The following is a 12,016-nucleotide window of genomic DNA, read 5'->3' on the forward strand; positions in this document are numbered from 1 at the left end:
ACCAAAAAGGGAAGAATTTATCAAGGCAATTAAAAATCAAGGTTTTCTCCTTATTTTCTCCTATGAGGGAAATCTAACATCTTCAGCTCTTGAGAATTCAGGTTTTACGTGCATTAACCAGAGCACAGTACACAGGACTATGAATGGATGGATGTGGTAGGAAAACAAATCCTTCTGCAATCCTCTGCTCCTGGTCGTTCTGTCCCAGTGGGCCTAAATATTTTCACATGTACCTCAGATTAGTCTCAAGGCTGACTTCAATTTCTTCATCTAGTTTTGTGTTTTGTTGTGATTGGAAACCTATCCAGGCACTTTACATGCCCAGCTCTGTACGCAGAAGCTGCTGAGGGAAATTATGTCAAGAAATTGGATATGCTGCTACTGGGCCCTCCTTTTTTCTTGTTTCAGGGCAAGTGCCTCTGCAACAGCAAAGAACAATCAGTGCAGACACTGGTTTTTCATATAGAAAGGTGCCGAATTGATTACATTAATAGAATCAAAACAGTTGACCCTCTGTGTCTTATTGTAACTGAGAGAAATGTAAGAGCAGCTCTAATGGCAGTTATGAATTCAAAACATATGCATCTTGCTTGATGAGTTACATGAAGCTGTAATGTTGGATATTAAGACAGGACTGTCTCATGAAAACCTTTGATTAATTGCATTATAGCCATACTTCTTGACTCATTTTTCTACAGCCATTTGGGGATGTGTAAGTATATGTTGTTCAAAGTGCATTTGGGCACAGGAAATTATGAATGCTAACATTACTTGCTTTTGATTCAGATTGGTTGTATTCCTGACCATTAATACTTTCCATCTCTCTCCTCCTCACGCATGGTAATCGTATAAATATTTCATACATTTTCATAGTATTCTTTCCCCTCCCTATGATTCAATGTTCCTATTCTCTCACCATCAGAACACAGTAACAGAGCAGTTGCAGAAGGGTTACGCCAAGGATCAGATCTACACCTACGTTGGGGACATTCTCATTGCTGTCAATCCGTTTCGGAACATAGACATCTATTCTTCACAGGTGTGAAAACATAGGTCTTGTCTTTTTCAACTATTGGTGGTTTTGATTAGAATATGAATATTCATGTCTTGTATAAAGTAAGACCATTCCTGAGATTTGCTTAATTTGGTCTCAAAAACAATTACCCATTCAGTTGTCCTTTCAGGTGTGTATTGAGGCACATCCTTATCTTGCAGTAAATTTCAGGACAGAAATGAGTAACTCCAAAAAGTTCAATCTCTGATATCTTTATAGTGTAGATCATGTCTAAACTGCACATAACTATATCTAAGCAAGTCACCCATTTGGATCAGTGGATGATATAAGCTGTTATAAACTACATGAAATTTGTTGACTTGAACCCCACTGAATTTAAAGAACTGGCTGCTAACAGCAGCTAGTTCAGAAGTCGTATTGGTACAGATAAATGCATTTATTCAGATGACGCTTACCCACCCTTTGTGAGTGGGAGCATTCCTTCTTCTCCACTTCCCATGGAGAGCTTCAGTGCTGAGACAAATGGCTAGAGGTCGGACCCAGGATGATTTCCTCCCAAGAAAGCTGGGGAAGCCATAGCTGTTTAATAGATCAGATAGTTCACGAAGCAACCCAGTAAAATTTTAACTTTTATGAATTAGTCTCCCTGTTACACAAAAAGGTACAGATATGAATGTCTGGTCATACAATAATTTGCCATTATTAATTATCAGTTACTGCAGGTACAGAAAAGATCTTAATTTTTTTACATCAATATTATGCAGAGGATGTGAAGTACAAGTAGAATGAAATTATAATTTTGTCCTTTATGTCTGGCAACATTAAATTTTCTTCTCATAATTTGAGTTTCATAGCATAGTCAGGGCTGACATCACACAAAATTGTCCTTCATCTTTCATAACAGCTCTTATGGTACTAAGAACATACAGATTCACAGTCTAGTGAGTGTGGTAACAGCTCAGAAAACATCACTGCTGGTAACCTCAGCATGCTGTACACTAATCTGAAAATAAATCAAAATTCTGATACAGAAAAAAAGAAGTTGTGAAGGGACACTGATAATATTTTCATTTTTCTTACACTTAGCATTCCAAACTGTATATTGGAGCCAAACGGACTGCTAACCCTCCTCATATTTTTGCTGTTGCTGACATAGGTTACCAGTCCATGGTGACATACAACTCCGATCAGGTAAAGTTGAGGTGTCTTAATTATATCCTTTGCTAGGCTGTGAGATGTGTAATGAACTCAGTCATGTTCTTGTTCTCTGCAGTGTATCGTTATTTCTGGAGAAAGTGGAGCTGGCAAGACGCAAAGTGCCCATCTTTTGGTTCAGCAGCTCACTGTCCTGGGCAAGGTACTTTTCAGAGAGGATGCCTCTGTAAGGCTTCACTCTCTTAGACCTAACTGACCAAACTGTGGAGAGGACGTTAGCAATGGGGCAAGACTGTAAGACATTTTCCAAAGAACTTCTTTAAGGTCAGATTGGACCATGATACTGATCTAGCTACCCTTTCCTCCCTCCTGGAGTGACTTGAAAATGTGGGAATTCTGCAAGGAAGTACCTACTGCAGCGAGGGCTATGACTTTGTCCCTTATGCAACTGAACATCTTCAAAGAGTTCAACCTGTACTTAGTTAAATCCTATTCTACCTTTTCCCCTCCATCCACAACCAGATTGCTGTCAGTACGGCCTCCTCATTCTGGGAAGTGACCACCATAATGTTCTAAATAAAATGCTGGGTTTGCATGTTCCAGGTGAGATGCAAGCAAATTGATCTCTTGGTATGGTGCAGGGCAGCAGTAAATGGATGCTAACAAGGATTCTGAAAGCAGGCTGGCTATCTCAGATGACAGAAATTGATTAGTTCTGGTGTTGTCATTATCATTATGTCTGCTATCTCTTTCAGCCAGCCATTAGTGCTGCAGATTGCAATATTCTGGCAGCTTTCATGATACATACATGCCTTTTTTCCATATGATTCCAGTGAGAATGGCTGCCCAAGTGATGCCACTCCTCACAATACCAAATAGAAAGAAAAAAACCACTTAGGAATGAATTCATTTCAGTGATTACTGATAATTTTAAGCAATATCTTTTTCATATCCAGGCTAATAACAGAACTCTACAGGAGAAGATCCTCCAGGTGAATAACCTTGTAGAAGCATTTGGGAATGCAGGCACTATCATCAATGATAACTCGAGCAGATTTGGAAAATACTTGGAAATGAAATTCACTTGTGGTGGCACTGTGGTAGGAGCGCAGATTTCAGAGTATCTTCTTGAAAAGTCCAGAGTTGTCCACCAGGCAGTGTAAGTATAAAAATTATATTTGACCTCATTTGGGTATTACAGAGTAGGCCTACAATGTGGGAAAATATCTTGGATCAAAACATGAATACTGTGATTTTTTCTTATAAATGGTATCTGAATGGTTTATAAATCTGTAAATTAGCTGAAAACTCCTCCTGGTTTGTTGGGGTTTTTTTCATTGCCTCCTGGGCTATGTAAACAAATCCCATAAAAATGCATGTAAGATATATAAAGTGTGTCAGAATGTGTGAAGAAGTAAAGACTTTATAATAGTTCAGTTATAAATTTCTGTGTAGAAGTTTGAAGTATTGCATTAAGTGTATCACTTTGATTTCATTTCTCTATGTTTCCTATAGTATTGTGGCTTTTTTGTTTGTTTGCAAAGTGGTCGTGTTCCATTTTGGAGCACCGAGTAGGATTCGGTTATAAAGGGTTATGGACCAAACGCAGAACAGATCCATCTCTGTCATGTGTGTGTCTCATAATATAAAATGACAGAATAATGAAATGGCATTTCCAGTTAATTTGAATTATTAGCATGTATTTTCTAACCTAATATACGGCACATCCAGATAAAAAATAATTTGGCAGCTCCATTTCTGCCATAATAACAACATCAAAACCAGAGTTTGAGACAAGGAATGTTGTCATTGATTTAAAGTGTCCTCTTTCAGATCTCACACATTTTTACTCTTTCTGTAGTTCTGCACGGCCTTGTTGCCTGTTGTAGATTTGTGACATGAAGAACATCTAAGTATCACTTGGAGTGTTTCAAAGAACAATTTAAAGTTCTAGGCAATTTCATGAAATGGTATTATTTTCCCCAGCTGAACATTAGCACAGAAAGTGCTTTTTCAGAATTGTCAGCTTTTTCCTTAAAAAAACACTTTTTTCATAACTTTTCATGGATGCTTTCTGTGTCTGTCAGTTTATATTTAGCCACATGCTGAGGCAGGAAGTCATCAAACTATTTACCTGCCTCAAATGCTGTTTAGGTACATGTTTAGACATCTGCATTCACAAGAAAACATCACCTAACTGTTCAGCATGAGAGCCACTGGAGTAGGTTAAATTTTGAGGCATGAATTTCCAAGGGCACCTGAAACTGTTTTTGTCGAGTCTTCTGTCCTCTTCACTGAGGTCTCTGTGTGGTTGCTCCATACAGCCATGTTAGGGCACAGAACTGGCAGTTGGGTACCTTCATTGCAGGGACAGACTGTTCTGCTCTTCTGGGAGGACGTGACTCTCAAACTGACATGGAGAGCTAGGAATGACTTTTGCAGAAAACCAGAGACTGGCTGCCCAGAGAATGGGAGGCCCAAGTTCCAGACCCACTTCAAGCCAAGAGATTTTGAAGCTACAGGTTTCTCTACCTTTCCAAGGGAATAAACAAACCATCAGGACACAGTGAGGTTTCAGAGGACATATGAAGCATGACTATACAACCTAGCCATCAAGACTGAGGGGGAAGATACAGGGATCTGCTCCTGCTCCTTGAAACGATCTGGTTTTCCACCACTGACTGTCCATAGTAAAATACGGAAACAATGTTGGCGCCAAACTCTGATCTAGGCACTGCCATGCAGAGAGGGCTCTGATCCCGTTTCACAGAAGGTTGTAATGGTGCTCCTGAGATGTACCTCATGCAGAAACCAGGGGTTTGAACACAAGTCCTTTCTGCCATTTCATAGAGATTGCCTTGGCCATCTCAGGGTTCAATGGTGGCTGGAAATTACCACCTAAGCATCTAGTTCTTCCTCCTAAGGTGCACAGGACACTTGGATGTGCAAATAAACCTGTCTTGGGTTTGGGCACCCAACTTCTATGCAAAGGCCACTAAATCATAAGACCCTTTGCTGAATGTTTGCTTATGTGCTACCTTGGTTCGGGGCAAAAGGACCCAGCCAACATACTGGATTAAGTGAATCAGGACTGCACAATTGTCCCATGGCCAAAAGATTTTTTCTTTTAAAGTAGAGGTTAAGTGACCCATTCAATGCAGGTAGGTGAGCAACATGCAAGATCTCACCCAGCATCAAAGGCAGAGCAGCATTTAGCTGCTTGCAGCACCGGGCAGCTGCCCTGGTAGGTTCAGAACAAACGCACAATGGCATGGAAAGGGTGCCATTCTTCTCAGGAACTTGTGTCATAAAGCTTCTTCCAGAGTCCTCTGTCAGTTTGCATGAGCTTTGTCTGTTATTGAAACAACATTTACCAATAGCATGTATGTCATCAGTAAATGCAACATAGGTACATTATTAAATCACCTTGTTGTTTCTATTGTTTCAGAGGAGAGAAAAATTTCCATATTTTTTATTATATTTATGCTGGTCTGGCGGAAAAGAAAAAACTGGCACATTATAAACTGCCAGAATACAGACCTCCCAGGTAAAACAGTTTATTTTTACATAAATCAATTACTCAGAAATGCAGTGTTGTTGAATTCTCACCTCATTTACATTCTAACTCCGTATCCATCAACTCTTTCAGATATCTGCAAAATGATCACTTCAGAATAGTGCAAGATTTCATGAACAATAGCTTTTATAAGTCTCAGTTTGAATTAATTGAACAGTGCTTCAAAGTCATAGGTTTTACGCTGGAGGTGAGTGCTGATAGCCCTTTTATTTTTGGTGAACTTTAATGACTGTCTTAATCAGGAAAAACTCGTATAAGGCATAAAAGAAAATCTCCCTTGTTATTTTCCTTTAGCTGTTTTGCATGGTCAACTTACTGTTATATTACCACATTTAAATTTTTAAGGTTTCAAGGCACTGAAAAACTAATAAAATGGTATTAGTCAACAAGACTTTGAAATCAGTGAATACAGCACAGATGAGTAATTGGGAAAAAAGGCTTTTGCAAATTAAATGCATAGAAATCAATGTTGTAAGTATTTATTACCCTATAATTTTAGAACTCTGAGTATGGGTGTCATCTCTTTTAAGATGAAATCCACAGTGAGAGTTCTAAAAATTCATTGAGTTGATCTGAGTTCTGATGAACTCAGTACAATTCCACAACTCCAGGGGCAAAACTGAATGAAGTTTTTACATTTCTTTGGAGTGGATCTTGTCACTGAACATTAATTGAACCCATTCTTTCTGTATGTGATTCCCATATCATCGTTCTCTGGCCATTAAACCCCTCTCTTCAGGCTATCTTTGGTATAATTAAAACAAAAACCAGGCCCCTGGATATCTAAAATAGAATGCAAGGGAAGGAAAACCCATCCTTCACCCTAGTTCTTTTCTTAAGAGAGGTGGTACATCACAGCTATGGTTTACCACTGACTGACTTTATCACAGATGACAGTAGGAGCATGATCCGTACAGCATCTGTGAAATACAGCACTAGTGCTGCAGAATGGATGTATGTTTTAATTTCTTTGACTGTGTGTTGTCCAGAGCTGTTCACAGAAAACTACTCACTTCTATTGAGTGTTTCTGCTTCCCTCAGTGTAAATATGCGAATAGCTAGCAGGACAGATTTATTCACCTATTCTGTTCCTCTGTGCGCATTTTGCATTAGGCCACAGTAGCAGCAGAGTTCACAGTCTCTTTCTTCTCTACATGCTTGTTTGCAACTGCACTTAGTAATATCACACCTGTAATATCACACATGCTTTCACAGCTGTACTTTCACCTTTCCAGAAGCAGTGTGGAAGGATATACACAGTTCAGCACCGACAGCAGTTTTGTCACAGTGCTGAAGACCTTGATAAGTCCTAATTTATACCATGAAAAGCATCCAGTCTGGTTTTGTTCCCAGTTCTTTTGTTCACTTTGATGGATGCAAGCAATAATCGTGATCATCCAGAAAAGACGACCTTCCTTACATATTGAAGATCCAGTTAGAACTAGGTCACTGGCCACATTGTGCAGTTCTAGCATGCATCTTCACTTGATTAACTCAGCAAGCCTCTGCGAGCTGAATCTGTAAAGAATTACCTACCTGTAGAATCCCTGCCATTTCAGAAGCAGGTCGAGTACCACAGGCAATCCAGCCATGGCTACATGCGAGCCCCATCCATGTCCACCCGTCTTAACGTTCTCCACGGGATGAATTAGTTTTGTCTGAGGCTGTGTGTGCAAGACTGAAGGAACAGAGAAGTTCTCTTCCCTCACAGAGGTCCTGACATGGGGTATGAGTGGAGAGACAATTTATTTTCAGTGAGAAAAGATACTTTAAGACAATGACATCCTTTTCCAAGTTTGCTTTTCAGTAATACAGCCTTAGGCTTTGAACTACATCCCAGTGCACAGAGGTTCTATATAAGCATGTTTCGTATTAGCAGAAAACCTTGAACAGAGTATCTCCTCCACTCCAATTAAAACTGAGACCAACAAGGCTTGATTTCTTTGAAATTTGTTTTTAACTGACTACCAAGCTTTAACAGTAACTCCCTGTCTTAAAATCCAGTTTTATTTCAGGCTGCACAGCAAATTTAATAGGAAAGGACTGCCTGAGGTGAAAAATAGTCATGTTGTATGAGAGAGATCAAGCCAGATTTCAAACACACTGGAAAAGGGCACAAAAATGTCAGTAGCTATACATACTGCACAGTGTAATGGAGAAGTTAAGCTATCCATTTCTTTGCATTTCATCTGTGTCCCTAAGCTTAAAATGAAAACAGTTGCTTAAAAACTGGGTAAACTGAAAGCTGATTATCCCAAACATGATTTTTTAGATTGAATTTACCTAGTTTGTCTTGCTGTCACTGGAATAATTAATTTATTAACTGCTAGATTAACTTCTGAAAGTGTTGAAAACAAACCCGAGTATTCTAGAGCAGTTAAGGATTTTATCTGAGTAAATGAAGTGACATGATACCAGCAAACTATTGAATAGTAGGGATAAAATGTTCTGCAATTATGAGAAGTCCATCATGGTAAAATACTAATCAGATGCACAAAACTGCTTCTTATAAAACTACAATAAAACTTCTAAAACTGCTACTTATAAAATACACTATTACTCTGTGCCTCAGAGTATTAAATCTGTCTGCTTTTCTACTCTGCATTTCTGAGTAGAAAATACTTAGAGATGATCAAGTATACCAATAAACGTTCACAATTCAGATGAAAATTCACAGTTCAAATCTAAGTCAAGCCTGAAATGAAAGTATTATTTCATTCACTGCAAATAATATTTTTGTCATATATAAGTACTTAAAGTCATTTACTGTATATATCCCTTCACTGTCAAGACTAATATTAGCCCTTTTTCAAGGCAGAATCTTCTTCAGAACCTAAGAAATAATTTGAAATTTAAATTTATTTAAGTCCACACTAAAGTGCTTTGGTGAGTACACAGTGTGACATTTTGAAGGCTGGAGTACTTTGCTAAATCAGAGATGGGAGCTCTCATTCTTCTCCTGGTGAAAACTTTTCTGATGGCATTGGTGGGAGCTGTTGCAGACCTGTTATTTGGACTGCCTCTGTTTGCATGATTCAAGAAAAGTAGATGCAGATTTCATCTAGGTATTATATTTTTAGACACAGTTATGCCAGCAGATACAGTGATGATGGGTGGATAGAAATAACCTCTGAATTCCTTCTGTGTAAGAGGATCATGCTCACCACTGTTTCATGCTTCCCCTACTCCTTGTCAGTCCTGTCCCGTAGACAACTATAGAAGTGATACTAGGCTATAGTTCGTCTGGCACTCTTTGGGTGTCTTACACTTGAAAGACAATGCTAAGGAAAGTATTCCCAAAATATTGTCATGGATTTGTGGCAGACAAGAGAAAGACAGTGATTGTTCCAGGCTTAGGAATCAACACACATGTAAGCCCATCACACAAAGCAAAGTGACAAATCTGTCTGGCTACTAAGCATTGCATTAGTGGACAACACTAAACTGTGAGGAAATGTCTGAGGGTAGGGAAGTTCTTCAGAGGGATCTGAACAGGCTGGATTGGTGGGCTGAGACCAACAGGATGAGGTTCAACAAGGCCAAGTGCAGAGTCGTGCACTTGGAACATAACAACCCCATGCAGCGCTACAGGCTTGGGGAAGAGTGGCAAGACAACTGCCTGCCGGAGAAGGACCTGAGGGTGTTGCTTGACTGCAGGCTGAATATGAGCCACCAGTGTGCCCAGGTGGCCAAGAAGGCTAATGGCATCTTGGCTTGTATCAAAAACAGTGTGGCCAGCAGGTCCAGGGAAGTGATTGTGCATTGGTGAGGCTGCACCTCAAGTACTATGTCCAGTTCTGGGCTCCTCACAATAAGAAAGATGCCAAGGTCCTGGAGCGTGTCCAGAGAAGGACAAGCAGGCTGGTGAAGGGTCTGGAGAGCAAACCTTAAAAGAAGCAGCTGAAGGAACTGGGGTTGTTAAGCCTGCAGAAGAGGAGGCTGAGGGAAGACCTCATCACTGTCAACAATTACCTGAAAGGAAGTTGTAGAGAGATGGGTGTTGGTCTCTTCACCCAAACAACAGGTGATAGGATGAGGAAGAATGGCCTCAAGCTGTGCCAGGGCAGAGTCAGATCAGACATTAGGGTAGATGAAATGCTCAGGGATCTGGTTTAGTAGAGGATGGGTATGGTTGGACTTGATGAACTCAAAGGTCTTTCCCAACCTAGTGATTCTGTGATCTCTATTAATGTACTTTGCAGGAACTTGGAAGTGTGTACAGTGTCCTGGCTGCCATTTTAAATGTGGGAAACATTGAATTTTCAGCAGTGGTATCTGAGCATATGATTGACAAGAGCAACATTTCCAATCCAGTAGCCCTTGAGAATTGTGAGTGTTTTTTCTTGATTTAAAATTGGGGGTTTCTAGTGTTTTGATAGCCTTTTTCTTTTATTTCAATAGACTTATCAATGAAAACTCTATTCAGATGGAAAAAAATGTAAGAATAATGAAATTCTTAAGATAGAATCATTGGAAACTCACCTGAATGAAAACTTGTCTGTGTTATGCACCTTATTTGACTAACCAGTTCACTGGCATTCAGAAAACATGATTAATACTGCAGATGTCTGAATAGAAAATCTTCAGAATTTTTCCAAGGTTATTTGAACATTTGATGGAAAACCTCATTAACACTTTGCATAGTGTTTTCCCCAGTTTATTTCTCAGATACTCATTACTTGTTCCCCATACATGCCTGTTGAAATATGGATCGCTAATTCTTTGGAAGGGATACCTTACATTATAGGTTGCAGGGAAGCAGAGGATGGAAGAAAGGGGCAAAGATTCTTGAGGAAGTTGCTACTCTTTCTCAGTAATTACAACTGGGGAGATAGTGAAGGCTTTGTGCTATCTTTTTAGACATTTTCCTGCAATACATAGAAAAATATTGTGCAACTGGGAAAGGAGCATCCTTTTTTGGAGCAAAAGGAGGATGGCAATGAATTACGTGGATGGATTATTACTGAGAGGGATATTTACACCTCACAACTTACATTCTCCTGACATAGTCACCTAGATAACCTAGCATTTCTCTGTAGACAGTTGGAGAAATAGCCTCATGGATAAAGCAATTTAGAACCCAAAGGCCTCTGCTTTGAATCATTTACTCATTGACTGCAGTGGAAGCCGGGAAAGCTAGTGACTAAATTAAATGCTGACAGCTGTTCAGTGTCAACACCCTCATTAGTCATAGTTCAAGACTTTGATTTGGCCCTTATTCATAATATGTTGCACTTGCAGCCTTGATTGCAAAAATGCATATTTTTCCTCCCAAAGTCTGCCTCTGAGCTACGCCTGTGACCTTCCTTCCTAGGTGCGTCCTTGCTGTGTATTCAGGCAGATGAATTGCAAGAGGCCCTCACCTCTCACTGTGTAGTGACTCGAGGAGAAACAATTATTCGTCCCAACACTGTGGAAAAAGCCACTGATGTCAGAGATGCCATGGCCAAAGCACTGTACGGACGCCTCTTTAGCTGGATAGTTAATCGCATCAACACTTTGCTCAAACCTGACAAACATTTAAGGTAAAAGAAGCTTTTCCAGAATAAAGGGAGATTTTCAGTGGGAATAATGTCATCTACCAATGTTCTCATCTGTTTTTTCTTTATGACGCCACCATGTCAAATAAAGAAAATTTTATCCTGTTCATAATAATATGGAGTGAAGGTACAGTACCTACAGATAGCACGGGTGTCTTGTGTTTTGTAAGTTACATACTAACTACTTTTTCCTTTCTATTATTTCTCCTGGTACAGAGTCAACTCTTGACATTAATCAGAGAAGAAATTATGTGGCTTATGTTTTAGATCCCATAGGACAGGGCCCTCTGTGGCTGGTAATAACCATGCAAAAGGGCAAACTTATGACTGAAGTGGGATATTTACTTATGACTGAAGTGGCCAATAACTTTGGTTTGTAAATCTGGATTTTCTGGAATTGTATTTTTTAAACATCAGAGGACACCAAGGCTGCCAGTCTAAATTTTGTCCAAACTTTCAAATATTTGGTTAAAGTAAAGCAACAATAAGCAGAGCTTGAGTATCACAGTAAGTGATACGATGAAGAGCATGTAACACTGTCTGTTACAGAGCCCTTTTGAAACTGAATACTTATTGTGCTCCTGAGGAGGGAGAAAGTTTGACCTGAAATGTTATGCATAAAATAAATAATAAAAAAAGAAGTCTGCTCTGGTTTTGTGGTAGTAAAAGAATTTGTATTTGCTATTTTTTGGTAATTAGCTCAGGGAAAGAATGAGGCAGACAAATTTC

The 12,016-nt window shown here is 39.4% G+C and overlaps 1 protein-coding gene across 1 annotated transcript in view; it reads left to right on the forward strand.

Moving 5' to 3' along the window:
• The window catches only part of LOC311189107 (myosin-IIIa-like), a gene marked incomplete at both ends in the record, with an annotated part of 60,195 nt that overhangs the window by 3,117 nt on the left and 45,062 nt on the right, over positions 1-12,016 (forward strand). The window contains 8 exons of the mRNA XM_084260687.1: positions 409-540; positions 923-1,039; positions 2,102-2,206; positions 2,289-2,372; positions 3,127-3,329; positions 5,820-5,934; positions 9,950-10,076; positions 11,062-11,272. Of these exons, the coding sequence (XP_084116813.1) occupies positions 409-540; positions 923-1,039; positions 2,102-2,206; positions 2,289-2,372; positions 3,127-3,329; positions 5,820-5,934; positions 9,950-10,076; positions 11,062-11,272 (1,094 nt within the window). The remainder of the gene's footprint in view (positions 1-408; positions 541-922; positions 1,040-2,101; positions 2,207-2,288; positions 2,373-3,126; positions 3,330-5,819; positions 5,935-9,949; positions 10,077-11,061; positions 11,273-12,016) is intronic.

Source organism: Gallinula chloropus (genome assembly GCF_964237585.1).
Source record: "Gallinula chloropus genome assembly, chromosome: 2".
Classification (NCBI taxonomy): domain Eukaryota; kingdom Metazoa; phylum Chordata; class Aves; order Gruiformes; family Rallidae; genus Gallinula; species Gallinula chloropus.